Source organism: Ziziphus jujuba, chromosome 7 (assembly GCF_031755915.1).
Source record: "Ziziphus jujuba cultivar Dongzao chromosome 7, ASM3175591v1".
Taxonomy (NCBI): domain Eukaryota; kingdom Viridiplantae; phylum Streptophyta; class Magnoliopsida; order Rosales; family Rhamnaceae; genus Ziziphus; species Ziziphus jujuba.
Genome location: NC_083385.1, coordinates 9,260,564 through 9,281,800, shown reverse-complemented (window position 1 = coordinate 9,281,800; position 21,237 = coordinate 9,260,564). Strand labels below are relative to the sequence as shown.

The following is a 21,237-nucleotide window of genomic DNA, read 5'->3' as shown; positions in this document are numbered from 1 at the left end:
ACGATGCCAAGGTCACTGCCAGAAAGCCATTTGGGCTGTCCAAGGAACATTAAGTACTGTTTTTCACATAAATGATTTTACCTTTTCACGTAAAAATGCTTTACGATACGCGTATTTTCATAGAAACCATTTCCATTCAAATATTTTGAAACTAAAACCAAAAACCCATCAAGGCCCAAAATTGTCATGGGCCACAGAAATCCAGTACTAGAGGCCTAGAGCTGAATTCAGGCTAGCCACAGATTTGAGAATTCTGCACATGTATTTTTATAACAATATGGCTGCACCTGCATTTATTCCGAATTAATGGATGGAGGCCTTAAATGTATCTTTTTATGTCCTCGTACAATCCGTAACATCAAGAATTTTAAAGCAATCTACTGCAAATTCCGACATATTTGTTCGGTTGGTGGGAATATGTTTCTATCATGAATAATATCTAATTAATATGCTATTGCTAATCAAGAAACGTCCTATTCAGTTGGCTTTTCTGCGACCTTCATAGATGTAGCTCAGTATCACCACAGCCGCAGCAACAGCAACTCCCACTGCACTTTGTGCCAATATTATCCCAGATTTTGTGACATCCTTGACACGAGAAGGTGGAGTGAAGCCCAGCTCCGATAGTTTTTTGTGCGAAACCGCATAGTCATTAAAGAAAGCATCCTCATCCTGCATTAATTAGATATAATTAGAGATAAAGAAAAATGACAAACAAAAGCTCTCAAGTAATAATTATGTCTTATCAATTATATATGTACAACAAGAGCATGTCATGGAAGAAGGGTCATGTCTTAGTTTCAATTATTGTCAACAAATATCTACAAACTTGAATCACCTTGGCATATAGCTCTACATAGTTTCTGAACACGGGATCCTCCAATAAAGCTATGTCCGTCGGAAGTTTCAACAGTCCCTCTGATTCTCCTTCTAGTAATTCCCTGATTACAGCATTAGAATGATGAATATGTTTGTATTTATTCTAATCAAACTCAAAACTTAGGAATCTCATGATATATCTGAGTTTCAAATGATTTCGTACACGAAGTATGAATTGTCGAATTTCAAAGGCTCCCGTGTCCAAGGGCCATCAAAGCCTGATCTTTCAGGATGTGCCTTTCCCTAAAGATTAAAAAAAAGGACTGAATTATATACATATGTGTTATACCATGAATACAGCATATTTCACATATGTGCAGGTCTGAAGAAATACCAAAGTGTGGCCACCCGACAATGCCACAATATCTTTGTCAGACAAACCCATACGGTAAAAGATGTCTTTTAGATGAGATACCCCTGCACGAAAATTGAAGAAATTTAAGCATTTACATAAAACTAAGAAATTGAGAATAGACAACTTGGAATTATGACATTTGCGCATCGTTTATCGTTGACGACTGAGGAAGTGGATAAATAAAATAGTGGCATGCTGTAGATGATGACTCATAAAAGGGTTACAAAGATTGATCAGGTGGTCCTTTTAGAGATTATCGTTGTGTAGATTCATAACTTGATTATATCCACTACAAAATAATATAAATTAACAGTCTGTTGAAACAACTATAAGTCGGTTAACATTGATAAACCTTGTTTAGCATCCGGAAGACGTCCTTCTTCAGGAGATTCCACTGAATCCTGATTCAAATATATTAGAAGTTACCAAAAGGGAACCATTGTTTTGAACTTAATTACAAACTCATATTAATATACCTTTCTTCCGGGAACAAACTCAATGGTCGGGCCTCCAGTTACCTCAACTGCAACAACTCCAGCAAGCTAAAAGTACCAAAAAAAAAAAAAAAAAAAAGGAAAAAAGAAAAAGAAAAAATGCAAGTAAATGAATGAGTAATCTGACTTTGACATATCAACTCATCTAATATTTGAGCATATAATAAGGTTGCGGACCAATTGATTCTCCCCGACTATGGAAATATGCTTTTAATTGTAAAATTCAATGTTATGAAATGCATTTTGCATCATGTTGCTTTCAATCCATCAGGCATCAGCATATTTAAATGCTACACAAGATCAATTAATAAAGAGATTTATCCATCTTTTTATGTCAATGACTTGCATGTCAATCAACACCATAGATAAAAGCTAGCTAGAGATAAAGTAAGGGAGTTATATCTATATCTAACTGTCATCACCTGGAACAAGTCAGCATATGTAATATTTGGATGCTTGGCCTTCACTTCCTCTGATATCATAACACAACCAAAAACATTTAGAAAAAATCAATGATTATTAATTGCACCATGGTGACTAAGTGACAAAGTAATTTATAGGAAAAAAGAACCAACAAAAACAATTAAATTTTCAAATCAAATCACATGGATTGAAATACTTGGCCATGAAGGACGCAAGACATATATGTAATTAAAAATTCTTATAGCTCCTTAGATCCCAGTTACAAGACTAAACCCCCAAAAAATCTAACAATTAATTTTATCACATATTATAGCAACTTTGTATAGCCCTTTTACTCTAAAAACAATTTCCAGAAAAAAAAAAATGAATAAAAAAATTGGTTAAGGTAAAGATTTACAATAAAATTAGGCTCACCGCAAAAACTAAGCGCAATTCTCAAACCGTTATTTGCACTATGGTTCAACTCTTCCTCATTCCTGATGGAGCCATCAGGGCCTCCTGTCTTTGTCTTAGCATCATAAGTTCCAGCATCGTGCCACCTGCCAAATTAATTTTTGCCAATTCTTGAAGAACACTTCACCACGAATATGAAACAAATAACAGAGACATAAACAAAACCTCCAGTGTTCATACATGTTTACGTTGAATTCTTAGATATAGCCTATGCTAACTACTAATCTAAACAATTAACTACAAAATAACAAGATTTATACATTCAAAATTAAATCAAGCAAATCAGCAAACTGTTAACTCAATCTAATAGAGAAAAATAAAATTCATAGACTAAATTAAAGCATGAGCTATAGCTCTTTTTGAAAAAAAAAAAAAAAAATTAGATAAACAAAGCGAGACAAAATATCAAAATCAAAATTTCATTTTCTTATCTAAATTTGCTGAGCTTTCTCAATAACCAAACGCGTTGAAAAATGAAAACAAATTCCAAGAAAAGGAAAAACAAGAACTTACGCCAAACGAAGCATGATAGGAGCGCAATTCCTGCTTGAGATAAGCGCACGAAGTTCTCGACGGGCTTTCTCTATCTCCTTCAAGTAAACTGAGTCGACAACCGGTCCTGCCATGTTAGCAAACTCGAACTTTCTCAGTAAAGAAAAACGAAGAAGCTAGCAACAAAGTTAAGCAATAGACTGAAATTTTGCTCCGATTATATATATATATATATATATAAGAGGCTTATGATAAAGAATCCAGGCGAAGGGAAATTTTGGAGGTTTTGGTTTTATGCTATTGAACAAGGAAACGTTTCTCTTGCAGTGAACAGACGGGAACAGAAGCTTGACCGGTTTTCTATTTCCAAGGTATTATAGTTTTATTTATTTATTTTGACATTATATCCATTTTTTGAATACGGGTGTTCATGGAGCTACCTCGATACAGCGCGTGGAATTCACTCTGTTAGAGGATGATGATAAGGTCCTTCAATCGAAGCTACTATTGGAACGTGATTAGGAATGCTTTGAGAGCGAGTGTGATAAGAAGCTTCCTTATCTTTCTTGGGCTTCGGACCTTCTATTTGTTCATAATTCATTGAACGGATTTAACGAACTGCATTCGTCATCCAAGAATTATCGTTAGACCTGGCCCGCAGTTTAATGGGCTAGTAGGCCCCAATGATGGTTTCAATAGCCCAATCAATTTCAAATGGGCCAGCGGACCCCAAGACATTAACCATTAAGAAGATTGTACGGAATGGTATGCGGTAATGAAGAAGGTGCATTAGTTTTATCTCATAGGCAGAGAAAGTTATTTGAGGCAAGGAAATTTTTTTTTTTTAATCCTTTATTTAAAAAATGTATATCAATTAAACAATAATCATAAAGATTTTGATACCATCTCATATAACTGTTGATTATTTTTATTTTACAGTTGTTTTTAATCTATTATCTATTATAAAAAATTGTTTTGGGTGTTAACCATTTGTTTGTTGGTAGACAGACACGTGTTCTATGTGCCAAAAAAACATAAAAAAAGCAAATTACAAATTTTATTAATTGGGAATTTTGAGGCATAAATTATGAGAATACTTCAATACATAATGTGTGCAAATGAATAATAACAAAACTGGGGATTTAAGTTAAAGTAAGAAACTGCAAGAGGCATGCAAAAAGGTTTCGTTAGGCATGTGGGTTCAGCTCCATAGTTTGCCACACCACCTTCAGACCCTCTTAAGACAGACAAATTTGAATAGAAAATTGTACCATTGCATATATATATATAATATATATTTTTTTTTCTTTTTTAATGTGTCAGCCTCTAGTCTACGTATGAGCTCAGAAGATGAAAGCTTGGTGAAATTAACGTACGTACCTATCAATTAGGTGTTTCTGTCAGAGTTGGAACGATAGCTTCTTCAACTTCAAGTTGATAGATTTGAAGCTTTATAGGAATACAACCATTTTTTGTTCCTTTCATTTTGGCTCTTTTTTTTTTTTTCTTTTTATATATATATATATATTTATATATATAATGCACGAGCAAAATAAGCTGAATCAATCATCAAATATCTCTTACTTTTTTTTTTTTTTTTTTGGCTGAATGACCAAATATCTCTTACTTATTTCATACTCTTGCACACTATTCATTTTTATCCATTAAAAAAGGCAAGCAAAAATAGAATAAAAATCTCATTAATTTTCTATCTATAACACGTTAAGTTTTTAGTCTTAAAAGTACGAAATTAAGTGGTAAGTAGGTAGGATCTTCATTTTTATTTGATATGACGGGGCACTGTGACTGTCATATTTCTTGAGTTAAGGACTGTGATATAGTTGCAGAGAAGGTGGACCAAAATTTTCATTTTAGATATTTAAGGTATCAACCTGGTATTCTCTCTGGTTTCCAACATGTGACATATCATAAACTATATCTCTTACGTTTGAATATCTAGATTGGCCCAATGAAATTATGGGAATAGAATATACTATATACTAATTTTATTGTTTTTTTTTTAACGCTGTATGTATAATGTATGTCCCATATAAAAAATTAATACTAAAAAAATTCAAACACACATGTATTCACTGCTTTACAGCCTCACGGTTCCCGAAGATAAGCAAAGCAATTAGGGATATTAATTATGTTAAACAATGCAAACACCGTTTTTGTTTTGATTTTGCCTCGTAACTGGTTGAGCAATTAATTTTATAACCAATTCTATATAAAAGCTTCACATTCCCCATTTGCCCTTTATTTTCTTTTTCTTTTGTAATTTCCAAACCATAACAAGAAAATGTCCGTTGAAATCTTGAACTAGTATGAAGTTGGAAAATAAGAAATGCATGTAGTTTCAAAAATGTCCATATGTCCCCACCAATGTGGATTTTGGATGCGTGGAAAAGGAAAAATATCCGAGGGTATTTTTGTCATTAAATGTTTTAAAATATAAACAATACTGAAACAGTGGCTCTCTGCCCAAAGCTCATTGTCTCTGCCACATCTCAAACCTCTCCTTTGTTGCTCCACCACCACATTCACAGAAAGAGAAAGAGAGAGAGAGAGAGAATTGAGATCGAAGAAGGAAAATCTTATTATTATTATTATTTTTTTACCAACCCCGAAGATTTTACGAGGAGAACGTGGCGGAAACAGTGTAATTGAACCCGGTAAACAGTTACAGAGCCAAAAAGAAGCTGCTTTGTTGTGTTAAAATCTGTATTGGCAGTGTAACTTTTAGACCCACCAACATGGAAGACCCGCCATTGATGAAAGCTTCGAAATCTGCTTAAAGCAACAGTTCTTTTACCAAAGCAAACCCAAAACAGAGAAAGAAATAAAGAAAAAAGAAAAAAAAAAAAAAACAGATCTTTCGATTTTCAAAAGCATTTTCTCTGCTTTTGGCTTGCAAAATCAAGACGCACCGCTGGTGATCAAACTGTGAGAGAGAGAGAGAGAGAGCAAGATGGGTTGCTGTTACTCTAGGATTGAGAGAGAAGAGACAGTGTCTAGGTGCAAATCAAGACAGAGATACATGAAACAGCTTGTGAAGGCAAGGCAAGCTTTATCTGCAGCTCACAGCATGTACCTGCATTCGCTTCGAAGTACTGGCTCTGCTCTGCTTCAATTCGCTAATGCCGAAACCAATCTCCATCACCACCACCACCACAAACACCATCTCCCGCCGGTCCTCCCCTCTCCGGCGCCGCAAACCCCGCCGCCTCCTCCACCTCCTCCGGCCCCATTGAGCCCCAGCTCCGACACGTGGACTTCGGTCACGGCCTCCTCCCCTGCTCTTCCGCCTCCGCCGCCGCCGCCTCCGTCGTCTTCCGCTTGGGATTTCTGGGACCCATTTGTGCCTTCTTCTTCCAGGTCGGTGACGGAGGAGGAATGGGAGGCCACCACCACCGCATCGGAGGCCGTGGTCACCGTCACCGGTGCGGCCAGTACGGCAGCACCACCTTCGGTGGTCAGTGGATTTTCCAAGGAAAGTTCGAGCGAGCTTGCTATGGTGGTTTCGAGGAACAGTAGCAAAGATCTGGTTGAGATTATCAAGGAGCTTCATGAGTATTTGCTCAAGGCTGCTGATGCTGGTGCTCAGATGTCTTCGCTCTTGGAAGTTCCGAGTGTTGGTTTTTCTTGTCAGAGTAAAGGGGGTAACATTTTCTTTTGCTTCTTTCTAATTTTCATCTTTTTTGTATTTGTTACCATCTCTGTTTGGTTTCAGAGAAATACTTATTGATAAAATTCTTATTTTTTATGAAATTAAGGCATCTACATTTTTTTTTATGGATCATGTAATGTATTAAAGACTGAGATTTTTCATTTTTTTTTTTTTAAAATTTTATTTCAGATAAAGTTTACAACCATGGATGGAGTTCGAGTCCATCTGCTCTGTGGACATGGGGATCGAGTAGCCCCAAGTTGAACGGATATGGAAAAATGGGGGATGAATTGGTCAAAAGTAATTTAGGGAGTGGGGTTGGAAATATTATCAATAGCAGCCATTGTTCCACTGTGGAGAGGCTTTATGCTTGGGAAAAGAAATTGTATGAGGAAGTGAAGGTAAAGGTTTTTCCAAATTCCATAGCTTCTTTTATAGACAGTCTCTCTTTTGTGGGTCTCTCATTCTCTTTTTGGGGCTTCTGTTTTAGTTTTTGCAATCTCAAAAGAAAACTAGAAATATTCTATTCAATACTATATATATATATATATATATTTGTTTTTCCAAATTTTCACTTGGGTAATTTTTCTCTGGTCCTTGGACTGAGAACAATGCATAAGCTTTGGAAGTTTAAACATCAATTTATAACTTATTTTTGGGTTTGGTTCTTAGGCTGCTGAGACCATAAAGGTAGAGCATGAGAAAAAAGTGACAACTTTGAAGAAGCTACAGATGAAGAGGGCGGACTATATGAAAACTGAGAAAACAAAGAAAGAAGTGGAAAAATGTGAGTCACAAATGATGGTTGCTTCGCAAGCCATTGAAACAACATCTATGGAAATCATCAAACTGAGGGAGACCGAGCTATACCCTCAGCTTGTTGAGCTTGTTAAAGGGTTAGTGCTTCTTCTTCTTCTTTTTCTTTTTTTTTTTCTTTTTTTTTTTTTTTTCTGGGGGGTTTTAATCTTGTGCCATGTATAACGCTTTTCTGTGCAAAAGTAGCGCATGCAGCCAACAGCTTGTGGACCTTCTTTTAACATGAATTTCTTATAACACTTCCAAGTACAGGAACCAAGGAGCACCAAAAGTGGATAAACTATTATTATACTTTTGATAACTTTCAATCACTTTTATGATCTGAAACTAGAGGAAAAAGACATAATTAGGTACTAAACAGTACGTTTCAACTCTATAGTATGGGTTTTAAGCCAAAAAAAACCTCCGTCGAATGGGTAAAACCATTTCAAACGCTTCACCCACCATTAAGGATAGCTCTTCTTTATGATTAATGGCCATATATATGTATGTATGTGTGTATCATATATGCACATACGGTTTTATTAGACTGAAGTCAACTCAATATTTGGAGTCAGAAGATACGTCGGTGCGAAGCAGAAATTTGCTTTTGGCCACTTTATCTCTTTGTCTGTTTTTTATTCCCCTTATTTACATTTCTTGCTAAGATGTGTACGGCTATATGACAGGGTCAAATAAAATCCTTTGACCCCGGGAAACTTGGTTCTCTTGCTGTCTTCTTTGGTATTTTGAGTGTCATCGGAGGGACAGTTGCCTTGCTATGATTACAAGATGATGCTAAGACAAGAACTAAAAAATAGATAGTTGAATTTGTAATATTCTTGATTTCATCATTTATTTTCACTTTCAGAGGGGAGACTACATTAAAAAATTATCGTCACTCTCAAATCAAGATTAAGAGTCATCAAATAAGTTTGACTTTTAAGAGGCATATTGACTATTTACAATCAATGTTTGACTTACTTTTTTTTTTTTTTTTTGGTTGTAAGGTGGATCGTTCTAATGCTTTTCTTATGGTTTACAGATTGATGTGTATGTGGAGAAGCATGTATGAGTGCCACCAGGTTCAGAAGCATATTGTTCAGCAACTCAAATACCTCAACATTATCCCATCTGCCGAACCTACTTCCGAGATTCACAGGCAATCAACTCTTCAGCTTGAGCTTGAAGTCCAACAATGGCACATGTCCTTCTGCAATTTAGTTAAGGCCCAACGTGACTATATCCAGTCCCTCACTGGCTGGCTCCATCTTAGCCTATTCCAATTTAGCAGAAACCCACTATCAAGAACTGGTCAAGAATCAAAGATTTACTCGCTATGTGAAGAATGGAAGCTCACAGTTGATCGTATTCCAGATAAAGTAGCATCTGATGGAATCAAGAGCTTCTTGACTGTGATACATGCCATTGTTGTTCAACAAGCTGATGAAAATAAACAGAAGAAGAAGTCAGAATCGGTATTTAAAGATCTTGAGAAGAAAGTGGTGTTGCTTAGATCACTCGAATGCAAGTATGGTCCATATTCGATGCCTGATTCCTCTGGATCATCAGGAAAGAACCCGGTTGCAGAGAAGAGAGTGAAAGTGGAAATTCTGAGAGCAAAAGCAGAGGAGGAGAAAACGAAGCATGAAAAATCAGTGTGTGTGACAAGAGCAAAGACACTAAATAACTTGCAGATGGGGTTGCCTCATGTTTTCGAGGCCATGGTTGGATTTTCTAGTGTGTGTATGCATGCTTACGAGGCGGTATACAACCAATCAAAAGGTGCTGATCAGGAGCATGATGTGAAAAGGATACTACCTTGAGAAAAAAGAAATTTAGGTGTTTTAGGAAGAAACAAGTTGTTTTCTTTTTGTGTATAGACATGTGGATTGTTGCCAGCAAGATTTTCACCTCTTCAGCATCATTTTGACACAATTTTAAGATGCAAAACAGACTGAGGGATGCGGCCTCTGGCAAATTGTGTTACTAATGGAAGTTTACTTGGAAATGGCGCAATTGGTTTGGTACAAAGTGTTACAGAGTAGTTTGAAATATGATTCAGAGCTTGGAACTTCGAGTTATTTTTCATAACTTGTTTGGTTTTGTCATAGGAAAATATGTGAATTCTCTTTTAACCATGTTTGAATGCTTGTTCTATCTTCGTCTCTTCATTTTTCTTCATTGTTTTTTCAGGGAAGTGGTTGGAGAAGTGGGGGTAGAGAGGATTTAGTAGACTATCCTATTTCTATCAACTTCATCAATGTTAAAAACCGCAATTATTCGAAGCTAATGAAACTAAATTCATGTTCTCCCAAAAGATGGTTTGTCATCCACAAAGCTTCGCGGATCCAATAATCTAGTTTTTAAAATTGTGATTTTCCCTTCGGAAAGAGGGCTAAGAGGACTTTATTTATTTAGTTGTTTAGTTTTTTATGAAGAGGCTGTAAAAATCACATATTGCGTATTTTAAAAACTTTGCCGGCGTTCACTGTACGGACTTCTTGGGTAGCAGCCTTTTCTCACCAAAAACCCTGAAACATACACAATGCCCAACATAGAACTCGATATTCGGCAAACTAGAAGTTACTGGACATATGCCCAACATAAACTATGCCACTTGATATTCACAATAAGTCAATTAGAAGTTGAATTACGACTGTGCTACTGGACATATTACAAGTCAATATGTACCCACCATAACTACACTACTAGATATTCACAAGTCAATATGTACTGCCATGATGCCATCCTCACAGAGACAAAAGAAAGTAACATTTCCTCATCTACCTAAGGTCTTTGATGTGCCATACACTTGCCACGCAACCAATTCAAGCGCTTCTCAACTTTGAGGGACAGGAAAGTCTCTCTTGAAATGGGTTTGCTGAACAGATCAAGAGCTGCAAAATAGAGTTGCTGATCAACACCTAGCATGTCATCCAATTCTTTGATGCATTTAGTAATAGAATATCTGGCATTACATTGCTGTATAGCAGCTGTTCGTAGCTTTGATGCAGCTGCCATCTCCAATATAGCTCCGGCAATGACATCATCAATTCCTTTGCGCCCTCTTTTACGGATACCAGTTATACTAGGTGTGGTAGGCTGACTTATGCCTTGATCATCCACATTTTCAACTTCTTCAGAATCTGATGAGGACTCTTGGGGCAAGCACAAGGGTTTTGGCTGTGGTGGACTAGGGTTTGAAGGAGACCCTCTTTCGAGTTCAGCTGATGGTTCATGTTTCCCATTTGCTAGTGGTTCTGAAAATATAATGCACAGCTCTTTGTAAATTGGGCAGCCCGTGGATTTTAAAGTCTCCGCATCAGGTTGTCCCTGCTTAGAGAAGATTCTCCCACATAAAGCAGCTGTAGAATTTTGTTGTACAAGATGCAACAGATGATGAAGGAACATACCCTGGCATATTCAGTCCATGCATCATCACTGGCTATAAGAGTTCCTGTGGATTCATCCCAAGTGAAGTCACTTTGATCAAGAAGTGACTTTACGGTAATATATTGCCTCCTCAAGACTGCATAACGGTTCTTCAATTGCTCCTTGTCCCATTTCAGACCGCTTTTCTTGTAGAATTCATCACACATATACTTCCATGCTTTTTTACCAAATGAATTGTTCTGTCTGTTCCCTATGTGAACTTGGTCAACCATCAAGTCTGCAAGTATTTTTGTAAGCGATGCTGTCCATCTAGCCCTGGTCTGTTGCTCCTGATGCTGAGGTGGTTGTCTCCTAGACCGAGTAACTCGGTTTTCCATCTACAATTACACAGAGCCTATGTAAAGAAAAAATATATATATTCAAATGAAATAACATTCACAAAGACCAGTTGTTGTTTATTCTGATAACTGCTAAAAACTTAACATCATGAAGTCATTCAAAGGGTGGAAGTCTATATTCCATAATAGGTTCAAAGTTCAAGCTTTATATAAGCCAAACTAAAAAGAAAAAGGTGAAACTTATAAATTAATGACATATCTTATGATTTTTCAAGTAGCCCGCTATTACTTTAACCAAACCCGCCACAACTTGTACAAAATTACATCAACAATGACCACGAGAATGTTCAAATATCAACTATATCACCGTGAGAATGTTAAAACATCATATCAAAGGCTAATGTTTCCTGTCTCGATGTCCAACACAAATATGGAATTGACACAAGCCATTAGTAAAATTCATAACCTAGTTAAAAGCACATTTCCTTTTTCTCACTCATTTTTGGGGTTAGATTATGGTATGTCTGAATTCTGCTTACGTGTTAAATCTTCAAAGTTCAAAGGGATAAATTTGTACAAAGCTCCTAATAAGTTGCTGGGAAAAAACCTTGAAACCACATAAATTCATGACTTACCAAGTATTTGCCATAAGATTTTTTTACAACTCCTAAATCCACAGTAAATAAACAGCATGCTGAGTAATAATAGTAGAGAGTAGGAAAAAATACCCACAAAAACTTCGGAAAAAATGACTTCCTTAGGTGGGTGTAGCTTCATTTATTCTTTCACAATATATAAAAGAATTGGCCACACATAAAAGAGGTGAAAACCCAAAAAAATTCTCCACAGAGACAAAAATAAGGCTGATCCAAACTCTATTTTTAACGAAAAATTTGCTTCCAAAATTATTCATAACCCCCAAGTTGAATTCTGCATAAATTTATGAAGAAGAAGCAGAGACACAGAGAAATCGGATTTACCTCTTAGAACCCCCAACTCTTTGTCGAAGATTGGACCTTTCAGACTTCTGAGCTCGCTATTTGCTTATAGAATACACCAACCAAATATTGAAAGATAAAACAAAAGCAAATGACCATTTACATTATGCAACCGCTCATTCCTGCAATTTTAAGTTTACGAAAGAGCTCAGCTAGGGTCCAAACGACGAAAATGAAGGAACTTTCATGTCTATCATTTTTGGTAGAGGAGGTGTCCGTAGACATTAACAGTCCCACTATTTACCTTTTAGTATTTTTATTTTTTTCCTACCCTTTTTTTTTTTTGCGCTGCAACTATTCTGTGTTCTCCAACATATTTTATTTTAGTTTATTTAAATTGCTATTTGCGGTTAAACTGCTAGTACACTGCCTCACCAGGAAAACAATATGTTGTCACTAGTATTTTAATCTTTTATTCCAGAATTAATAATAATTTTTTTATTCACCTAATAGATATATTAAACAATATTTAAAAATAGATAAGATATTTTACTCTTTTTATTTTAGTTTTCATTGTCCTTTTCTTTTCAGATACCTGTTTTTCTTTTTTCTTTTTTTTTTAAAAAAAATTTGTAATAATAATAATAATAATAATAATTTCTAAAGAAAAATAGACTCCCGCAGTCTAACCATAACAAAGCCTTTTTTTTTTTTTTTTTTTTTCTGACATACATTGAATTAAGGAATTGAGAAATTGCTAACACGGATATTGATCGAAGACTTTATGAAACAAAGCCCTGGGAATTCTATCACACCACTTCTTCAAAGGCTATAACGATGGAAATAAACTATTTTGCATATTTTACAAAGAAAAAAATTATATATACTTTACAGAAGAGGAAGGTCAATCTAACGCCGAAGTGCTTCTAAGTACTCACTATTCACCAATCTTCTATTTCGTCATCTGAGAAGCTTTCCTGCTCATCCAAATTCATCATGTCAATAATTTCCTCTTCTTTCCCGTTTCCTTCGCAAGTTTCACGACCACCAGCTGCCCCGAATCCAAGCCATTTGATGAGAGGAGTGTAATCAATAGCTATAGCTGTCGCATCTGATGAACTTAATCCTTTAGATAAATCATATCTCCGTTTCACCATCTCTTTCTGCAGTAACACAGAACAACACACAGCACAACACAGAAAGAGTCACACAAGAAGCTTGAAAAGGTTAAAAAAAAAATAAAAAATAAAAAATAAAAAAAAGGAGGATGTCCACAGAATGTGAAATGGGCATTTTAGATATACCTTATTGCTCAGCGATGATTGCTCAATCTGCCAAAGCTTTGGTCGCCTAATAGCATGCCACCTGCAGACTCCGAAGAATTGCTGATTCAACTCAAAAGTTCTGTAGTTTGTTGCCTTTAAGGTAGGATTAGTGAAGCATAGAGCGTACCTGGGAGGCAATGGATGAAAATTTCCAAATAGCACCCCACGAACTGCAACTGAAGCGGCAGCTGATTGTAGAACATTCTCTACCTCATTATGTCTAGCAAGCATTCCACGAAAAGTAGCAAGAAGCAAGTCAGCATCACCTAAATATGAAGCCACAGTCCACGCATCATTGATTGCCTCATCGCTCAGGAAATCTTGAACTGCACAAAATTATGCAAGAGTTGGAAAGCAGAAGCATTTGGTATGAAGGAATCTAACAGTACCAGAAGTAGCTAACATTTCACCCCCTAGGTGTTGTTTGTGCATGTAAGAGAGAGAAAGCAACTGCAACTATTGTTCTAGATGTGACAATTTGAAGGTTAAAGAGTCACCATTTTCATGAAGAAAATCAGCAATTGGCCTAGCTTGTCCGTGAGCTTGACAGAGAATCTTTTCTGGAGCTTCCATTTTTAATGGTAATCTAGACAATTCCTTGCGTACAAAAAATTCATCTCCATCTACAAGATGGGAACACCAACTCAGATTTGAAGATCTTGTGTTGCATGTTATACAGCAGTATAAGTCCAAACCACGAAGCAGAAATAATTGAAATACAATAGAACTCAAGGTTGCATACTACTTCCATCATAACCTACCTAATTCCATGGTATTTTCAATCTCTCTTTTGTTATGCAGAAACTTTCCCAGGGCATGAAATAGAGAAAGTGTCTCATCTCTTCCAAAGTGTAAAGAAATTCCAGAGTCCACAATATTGACCTCATCAGGCTTCCCGTTAAAGAGTGTCGGAAAAGGACTGGATAAAGATAATGAACGCATGAGACTTGGCTTCAGGCAGAAGAACTGTAAAGATGTAATTGCCTGTCTGATGTCACCTCCACTAGATTTTGCTATGAGATCAATCTGTTCAGCAGGCACATTATGCTGCTCTTGTCTGCATATCTTAGATAGTATCTTCTTAATAGAATTATGCGTAATAGGATTGAAAGCAACCTGGGGATTCTAAATTAGTATGAATGAGCATTTAGGGATAACAAATATTTTATAATAAAGAAATAGAATCCGGTAATATTTCTTCAAGAAAATAACCTTACAAGCCCCAGCACTTTCAAGAGACAACTGGAGTTCCTCCAAATATAAATTTGTGTGGTCTGCAGAATCAGCTTCGCCATAATTTGTGAATAATATAGCAGTAGGTATTTGAGTTGAACGAACAAGAATATATAAACAATTTTTAAGTCTTCCCAATGCAACTCTACCATTTGTTACAGGAAGATCATCAATTAAGAGTATCATTGATGATTTTGCATCTTTGTCAATGAACGCTGGAATCATTCCATATTTACTTACTCTCTCAACAAAATTTTCAAACTCATCCAACTTTGACCTGTAGTGTATCCCTGACAGTAGATCAAAATGTGCAAGAAATAGGACGATCAGCATTATACTATGTCAAACTTCAAACAATCCATAGACATATAATAATCCTAAATTTAAAGTATAATTTGTCCCTTATATCAAGTTTAAGTTTTATTTGCAAAAATATCTATCAGACAGAGGTTTCAACATATGTGTTGTTCGGATTAAATGCGTGTGATCAAAACTAAGCAGCATTCATTTATTTAACTTTATCACTTAAAGATTCCTCTCTCTCTCTCTCTCTCTCTAGATATATATATATATATATATATACATCCTACTTCCTCCTCTTCTTCAAATGCTCAGCAAAGTAACAGTTATTGATTGCAACAGTGGCTGGCTATTGTTCGAAGAATCCCTAAGAACTAAAAATGTCTCCAATCTGCCCCAAGAAATCAGTCCAATCTTAGCCTAAAAAAATAATAATAATAAATAAATAAAAGAATTCTGTCCAAGTTATCATTCAAACAAATTTCCTTGAAATACCTGTAGTTGAATTGTGTAGATGTTCTTGCCAAAGTATAGGCGTAGGAGTGTTCCATTCACTCAATGTAGCTCCAAGACGAGATGCTATTACATGAATAGTTGCCTACAAGATGAGAAGAGACAAAGTTGAATGTCCACTGGGTAACCTTAAAGTTTGAGTTAAGCATTAACATTACTAAACTGTAAATTGAGTCTAACATAACTATCAATAAATCCCCCTGTCTTCCATAAATTGTTATATTAGCAAACTTCAATCAAGAAGCGAATTGCAAAAAATGCAGTTATAACAGAGAAAAAACCAAGCAAGCCATAAGCCCATTTATCAACTTCTTATACAAGTTTGCTTCAGTCTATAATTTATCTTTGGTTTTTGAAGAAGATGAGACAAAACATGGGCTTGACCGTTTGAGAAACTATTAAGTTAATCAACCTTGGTCCATACCAGAAACAGCATACGAGCATTGATAGACAATAAAAACATGATCACATACAGATTTTCCAACTCCAGCTGGCCCAGTGACAACAAGTACATGACTGCTAAATTTATCCTGCAAATTTTCAAAAATAAAAAGATGAGCTCTGCAAGAATGAATTTTAAGAACAAACAAAAGGGAGACCAAATCACTCCTGGATCAGTTTATTTAACATGGTGCTTCACAAAGTATACCACAATAGTTATGAATCTACTAGATTTCAGGTAAGAGATTGAAAATTAATCAAGGGTAAGAAATATTTACATTTTTTCTCAATCAGGGAACAAGTGATTACAAGAGTGCAAAAATTAAATGTTTTGCTTGGCATTGTTAGTTGGAAAAAGTTATATGATAGATTGTTATGGAATTTGAAACAAAGTTATATGCATCTAAGTACTGACTTTAGGCTTTTATCACTTTGTAACATATATATAAGTGAGAACTCCGGCACAAATAATCTCTGATCAAAAGACAAGTGATCTTCAGGTTAATATAATTCTCTACTTTATGAAATCAGATACGTGGCAAGTTGGCTTCTGAAGCAGATAAACGGATTTTGAGAACACAAACTCTTCTCGTACTTTAAAGAGTAATGAAGTCAAAGAAACACATAAAAGCTTTCATAGCTTTGCAAATACCTTTGAAGATTTCAATCTTTCTTCAAACCATAATTTAACTTCTTCAACCTGCATTTTCAACCACAAAATAAAATGATAAATATGTGGACCCATTTGGATATTGGCTGTGCTAAACCAATTTATTTAACCTTCTTTTTGTTAACAGCAAGCTCATCTAGGAAACGAGGTTTGTATTTATCCACCCATAATTCTTTCTTGTTGCTTCTTCCAGAACCTGATTCACATTTCCAATTTCATTCAGCTCCATGATGCCAAAGATACTAACGAGACCAGATAAAAATATTTATTTTTTTAATTTTTTTAACTGCCAGTAAATCGATTAATGCTCAAAGGAAACAGTAAACAAACTCCAAACCAAGAAATTGAGCCTAAAACAATTGAAAGCAATTTATGCAGTAGATTGAAAAATGTAAACACGGAAACTGAAACTAGGGGCATACCGGTGGCTAACTTGCACCCGCTAAGCCCTTCATCAAGATCCTCGCAAAAGAATCTGATCTGCGTTAAAATTAAATTGAATATGAATTAGCAGGGAAAAGAAAAATACAGGCAATGTGAGAAGCAAAATTTATTAAATTTGAACCTATTCAAATTTTCCATCACAAATGAACATCAGAGAAAGAAATAACCTATTCAAAACTTTTCAAAGAATATTCAGATTTTAAGGTTCAATTTAAATTTTTTTTTAAAAAAAAAAAAAAAAAAAAAAACCCAACCTCCAGCAGACGAAGCCAAAAACGACCAGTCTGCCCGGGCTTTTAATTTTTCTCCGAACCAAAAACACATTCGAAATTAAATTCGTATTCATTCACTCTATTAGTATTATCGTTCATACAACAAAGTGATTTAATTACCTTCAACATCGACATAAAGAAAGCTAGAACAAGAAATACTCAAATTACCTCGTCCCAGTTACAGGATTCTTTAGACAAGCTCGATGTGGAACCTGGCCCGCGTGCCTTCTTCGATCGTTTAGGGTTTGCACGAGGAACCGTCGAGCTCGATTTCGACTTTGAATATCTATGATTCGAGCTCAAGGAGCGCTCACCTTCGTCGTCCGATGACAAAACAACCAAAGTGTTCCTCTTCCCCATCAAGACTCACACTCTAAAAGAAAAACCCTAATTTTCTAGGGCCTTGAAGTTACAGGCCGAGTTCGAAAGCAGTCCAGCATAGTTTGAGATAAATGGTTGAAAACCTTGCGCAACAACTAGGTGTTTCGAACTCTTCCAGAAATGGCGCGTCTCAGAGTATTCAATGCAACAGCGAGAACAGAGATTGAAATGATAAATAAATCAGAATCTATTGAAATGGAGATTTTCAGTGGGCTGGAGAGTTTTATATATAAAACCGATGAAGATTTCGCGGGTTCGAAAATTCGCGGGATTTCGCTTTTGTTAAAACGAGAGAGTGGCGAAGCGTAGGAGAGAAGCTAGCGACGAGAGAAATTTTGGCGTGCGTATGCAGAGGTTTGCAGTCGCTTTTTTGAACCGTTGAATCTTTAATCTGGGCCAGCAGCATTATGGATGCCAAAAGCCCATTAAGTAATCTGAATCTGAATCTGAATCTGGGCCTAAGGTCCAATTTAGCATAACCCGGATAAAAACGTCGTCGTTTGCTTAACCTCGATTTTGGAACCACATATTGCTTTAGTCCTTTAAAGCGAACCCACTGGCGGTCCGTTATGTGGCGTCGTTTGCCACTTACCAACCCCACCTAACCACCAAGCCTCGGCCTCTTGCCGCTTCTTCTTTCTTCATCTTCAACAAACACGCATTATGTTATTCTACCTCACCAACCATTTTATACTCCTCTCTGTCTCTCCACCGGACTCTGACCCGAGTCCAAGCCCATTACCATGGCTTCCACGACGAACCCTCTCTATGCTTCTCTCTCCGCCAAACCTTCCCTCCCCAAACCCAATAACAACAGCTCGTCGGACTTGTTTGTTAGGGTCCAGAACGTTAACGCCGTCTCTCTCCGGTCTTCTTTTGTTTCTCGTACCACTGCTGTTGAGTTGATTGGTGGAGGGAATTCGGTGTTGAGCGCCACCCGAATGGGCTCCAGGTCGATGATATGTGCGAGCTCGGCGCAGGTGGTGGATCAATCTCCAAGTAAAACGGATTCTAAAGTTCCTACCATTGTGGAGGTGGATTTGGGTAGCCGCAGCTATCCGATTTATATTGGATCCGGTCTTCTTGATCAACCCGAGCTTCTTCAAAGGTTTCTACTATTTTTCAATTATGCTTTTAAAGTTTCCCTCTTTTTTGTTTTTTTTGTTTTTCCGATTGACTCTGATTAAGAGCTGTCCACAAGCACAATTGTTTGATGGGCTAACGTAGATTGTGAAAGATACTTGCTTTGGTATTCTCAGCTATCAATGATAATGCCTTATTGCATAAGTGAACTTTTTTTTTTTTCCCCCTTGTTGTTGGGGTGTACTATATTCTTGGATTGTGTGGTTCTTATTCTTCGTTGCTCGTTCGTAGGCATGTCCATGGAAAGAGGGTTCTCGTAGTGACTAATAACACAATCGCACCATTATACTTGGATAAAGTTGTTGATGCTTTGACAAGAGGAAACCCAAATGTTTCAGTCGATAGTGTGATTTTACCAGATGGAGAGAAGTATAAGGATATGGTAGGTATCTAAAGGTTTGGCTTAACGTTTGTCTTTGAGGTGGTACTGCTGGAGTTATATTACGAGTAACCATGTGCTTGGATTGATAGGACACCCTTATGAAAGTATTTGATAAGGCTATTGAGTCGCGTCTAGACCGGCGATCTACATTTGTTGCCCTTGGAGGTGGTGTAATTGGTGACATGTGTGGCTATGCTGCTGCGTCTTTCCTTCGTGGAGTAAACTTTATTCAGATTCCGACAACTGTCATGGCGCAGGTTTGTCACTGTTCAAAATTTCTTGCATCTTTTTACTTTTATATCATACACTTAGTATCCTTTTTTTTCTCTTGTTTTTGTTTGCATTTCAGGTGGATTCTTCTGTTGGGGGAAAGACTGGGATAAACCACCGCCTTGGGAAAAACTTGATTGGTGCATTTTATCAACCTCAATGTGTCCTTATAGACACAGATACGTTAAACACATTGCCAGACAGGGAATTGGCATCAGGGCTTGCTGAGGTCATAAAGTATGGGCTCATTAGGGATGCAGAGTTTTTTGAGTGGCAGGAGAAGAACCTGAAGTCATTATTGGCAAGGTATAAATGAGAACCAAATGATTTTCAGATCCTGCACGTTGATATGTTGCATGTTCTTCATGATTTATGAAACATTTCAAAATTGAAAAAGCTATTTTGAGTAATGAAACCTATAAGTATCTCATGCATTAGTATATTTGGATGGTCCATTGCAGGGATCCAAGTGCACTGGCTTATGCTATTAAGCGCTCATGTGAAAACAAGGCTGAGGTTGTGTCCTTGGACGAGAAGGAAAGTGGATTGAGGGCAACACTGAATCTTGGTCATACCTTTGGTCATGTAAGTAATATATCTCTGCAGTTTGGTATATTGTTTTTATTGTCCATAACTTGGACTTTGCAATTTGCCATATATATTGCATATACAATGCAGGTTAGATTTCATTGTTCCTCACAATAAATTCAGCTTATATATTTAACTTTTAATGATTAAATCCTTACTATGATGGTGGCATATCATTTCAGGCAATAGAAACTGGGTTTGGTTATGGGCAGTGGCTCCATGGAGAGGCTGTTGCAGCGGGCATGGTAACCATCATTGCCTTTGCATTTTTCTCTCCTCTTACTGCACTCTTAATGTGAGAACTATGTTAAAGGAACTTAAGTGTCAAAATTCAGGTTATGGCGGTTGACCTGTCATATCGCCTTGGCTGGATCGATGATTCAATTGTGAAGCGAGTTCATCAGATTCTACGAGAAGCTAAGTTACCTACAGCCCCTCCTGAAACCATGACTGTGGAGATGTTCAAGTCTGTTATGGCGGTGAGAGAGTTAGGCTGCCTTGTTATTAAAGCTTATTTGCTTGTTTGCCTCCCAATGCATCTAAATTCTTTTGCCATGACAGGTTGATAAGAAAGTAGCTGATGGACTTCTGAGGCTCATCCTTCTGAAAGGTCCTCTGGGTAATTGTGTTTTTACCGGTGAGTATGATAAAAAAGCCCTGGATGAAACACTCCATGCATTTTGTAAGTCCTGATCCAATTTCTTACTAAATTATACCAGATATGTGCGACTTTTATACCTGTATAACGTATTAATTTTCCAAGCCAGCATTTTTTTTTCTCATGTATTGTATGCCTTCTTTCTTAGTTTCTTATATTTATCTTATAGGCAAGAGCCTTTATCAAGTTGTAATCTGGAATTATGGCATGATAAATAAATCCCTGTTTGAGCGATCATATCTGTTTCTATCTATCACCCTGTTTTCGTTTTTTTAGTGTAATTCTCACGCAGATAATGTAAATGTGTTGTTGGGTTTAAAAACATTGTAATACTATTCATCCTGTCCAATCTGCATCCAAGATGCCCTACCTATATGCATGAAG

The 21,237-nt window shown here is 36.6% G+C and overlaps 5 protein-coding genes across 7 annotated transcripts; 2 read left to right on the top strand and 3 right to left on the bottom strand.

Moving 5' to 3' along the window:
- Positions 1-264: 264 nt before the first annotated feature.
- LOC107405610 (L-ascorbate peroxidase 3-like) lies at positions 265-3,468 on the bottom strand. The gene is made up of 9 exons (XM_016012679.4): positions 3,118-3,468; positions 2,566-2,690; positions 2,151-2,200; positions 1,711-1,776; positions 1,587-1,635; positions 1,214-1,296; positions 1,043-1,122; positions 839-941; positions 265-672 (listed from the first exon to the last, which is right to left on the bottom strand). Exons 1-9 carry the CDS (start codon positions 3,228-3,230, stop codon positions 478-480), a joined length of 864 nt encoding a protein of 287 aa, XP_015868165.3. The 5' UTR covers positions 3,231-3,468; the 3' UTR covers positions 265-477.
- Positions 3,469-5,589: 2,121 nt separating this feature from the next.
- LOC107406901 (protein ALTERED PHOSPHATE STARVATION RESPONSE 1) lies at positions 5,590-9,702 on the top strand. Its single transcript, XM_016014121.4, has 4 exons — positions 5,590-6,758; positions 6,956-7,167; positions 7,439-7,662; positions 8,607-9,702. The coding sequence occupies exons 1-4, from the start codon at positions 6,068-6,070 to the stop codon at positions 9,385-9,387; spliced, it is 1,908 nt and encodes a 635-aa protein (XP_015869607.3). The 5' UTR covers positions 5,590-6,067; the 3' UTR covers positions 9,388-9,702.
- Positions 9,703-10,159: 457 nt separating this feature from the next.
- Positions 10,160-12,583, bottom strand: LOC112490193 (L10-interacting MYB domain-containing protein-like). 2 transcript variants are annotated; one of them, XM_025069731.3, is made up of 4 exons: positions 12,276-12,583; positions 10,978-11,334; positions 10,543-10,897; positions 10,160-10,461 (listed from the first exon to the last, which is right to left on the bottom strand). In XM_025069731.3, exons 2-4 carry the CDS (start codon positions 11,332-11,334, stop codon positions 10,352-10,354), a joined length of 822 nt encoding a protein of 273 aa, XP_024925499.3. In that variant the 5' UTR covers positions 12,276-12,583; the 3' UTR covers positions 10,160-10,351. The 2 variants fall into 2 exon arrangements, with proteins under 2 accessions (XP_024925499.3, XP_024925497.3); XM_025069729.3 differs by having other exon boundaries at positions 10,160-10,897; positions 12,276-12,581.
- A 419-nt stretch (positions 12,584-13,002) lies between these two features.
- LOC107407170 (cell cycle checkpoint protein RAD17) lies at positions 13,003-18,171 on the bottom strand. Of its 2 annotated transcripts, none has more exons than XM_025069727.3 (12): positions 17,600-18,171; positions 17,138-17,195; positions 16,826-16,911; positions 16,698-16,745; positions 16,078-16,134; positions 15,587-15,689; positions 14,771-15,081; positions 14,320-14,683; positions 14,056-14,181; positions 13,686-13,884; positions 13,538-13,598; positions 13,003-13,396 (listed from the first exon to the last, which is right to left on the bottom strand). In XM_025069727.3, exons 1-12 carry the CDS (start codon positions 17,789-17,791, stop codon positions 13,175-13,177), a joined length of 1,827 nt encoding a protein of 608 aa, XP_024925495.3. In that variant the 5' UTR covers positions 17,792-18,171; the 3' UTR covers positions 13,003-13,174. The 2 variants fall into 2 exon arrangements, with proteins under 2 accessions (XP_024925495.3, XP_024925496.3); XM_025069728.3 differs by having other exon boundaries at positions 14,320-14,674; positions 17,600-18,170.
- A 224-nt stretch (positions 18,172-18,395) lies between these two features.
- Positions 18,396-21,090, top strand: LOC107424467 (3-dehydroquinate synthase, chloroplastic). The gene is made up of 8 exons (XM_016034283.3): positions 18,396-18,920; positions 19,187-19,337; positions 19,427-19,594; positions 19,687-19,913; positions 20,069-20,192; positions 20,378-20,440; positions 20,531-20,674; positions 20,757-21,090. The coding sequence occupies exons 1-8, from the start codon at positions 18,556-18,558 to the stop codon at positions 20,886-20,888; spliced, it is 1,374 nt and encodes a 457-aa protein (XP_015889769.1). The 5' UTR covers positions 18,396-18,555; the 3' UTR covers positions 20,889-21,090.
- Positions 21,091-21,237: the final 147 nt, after the last annotated feature.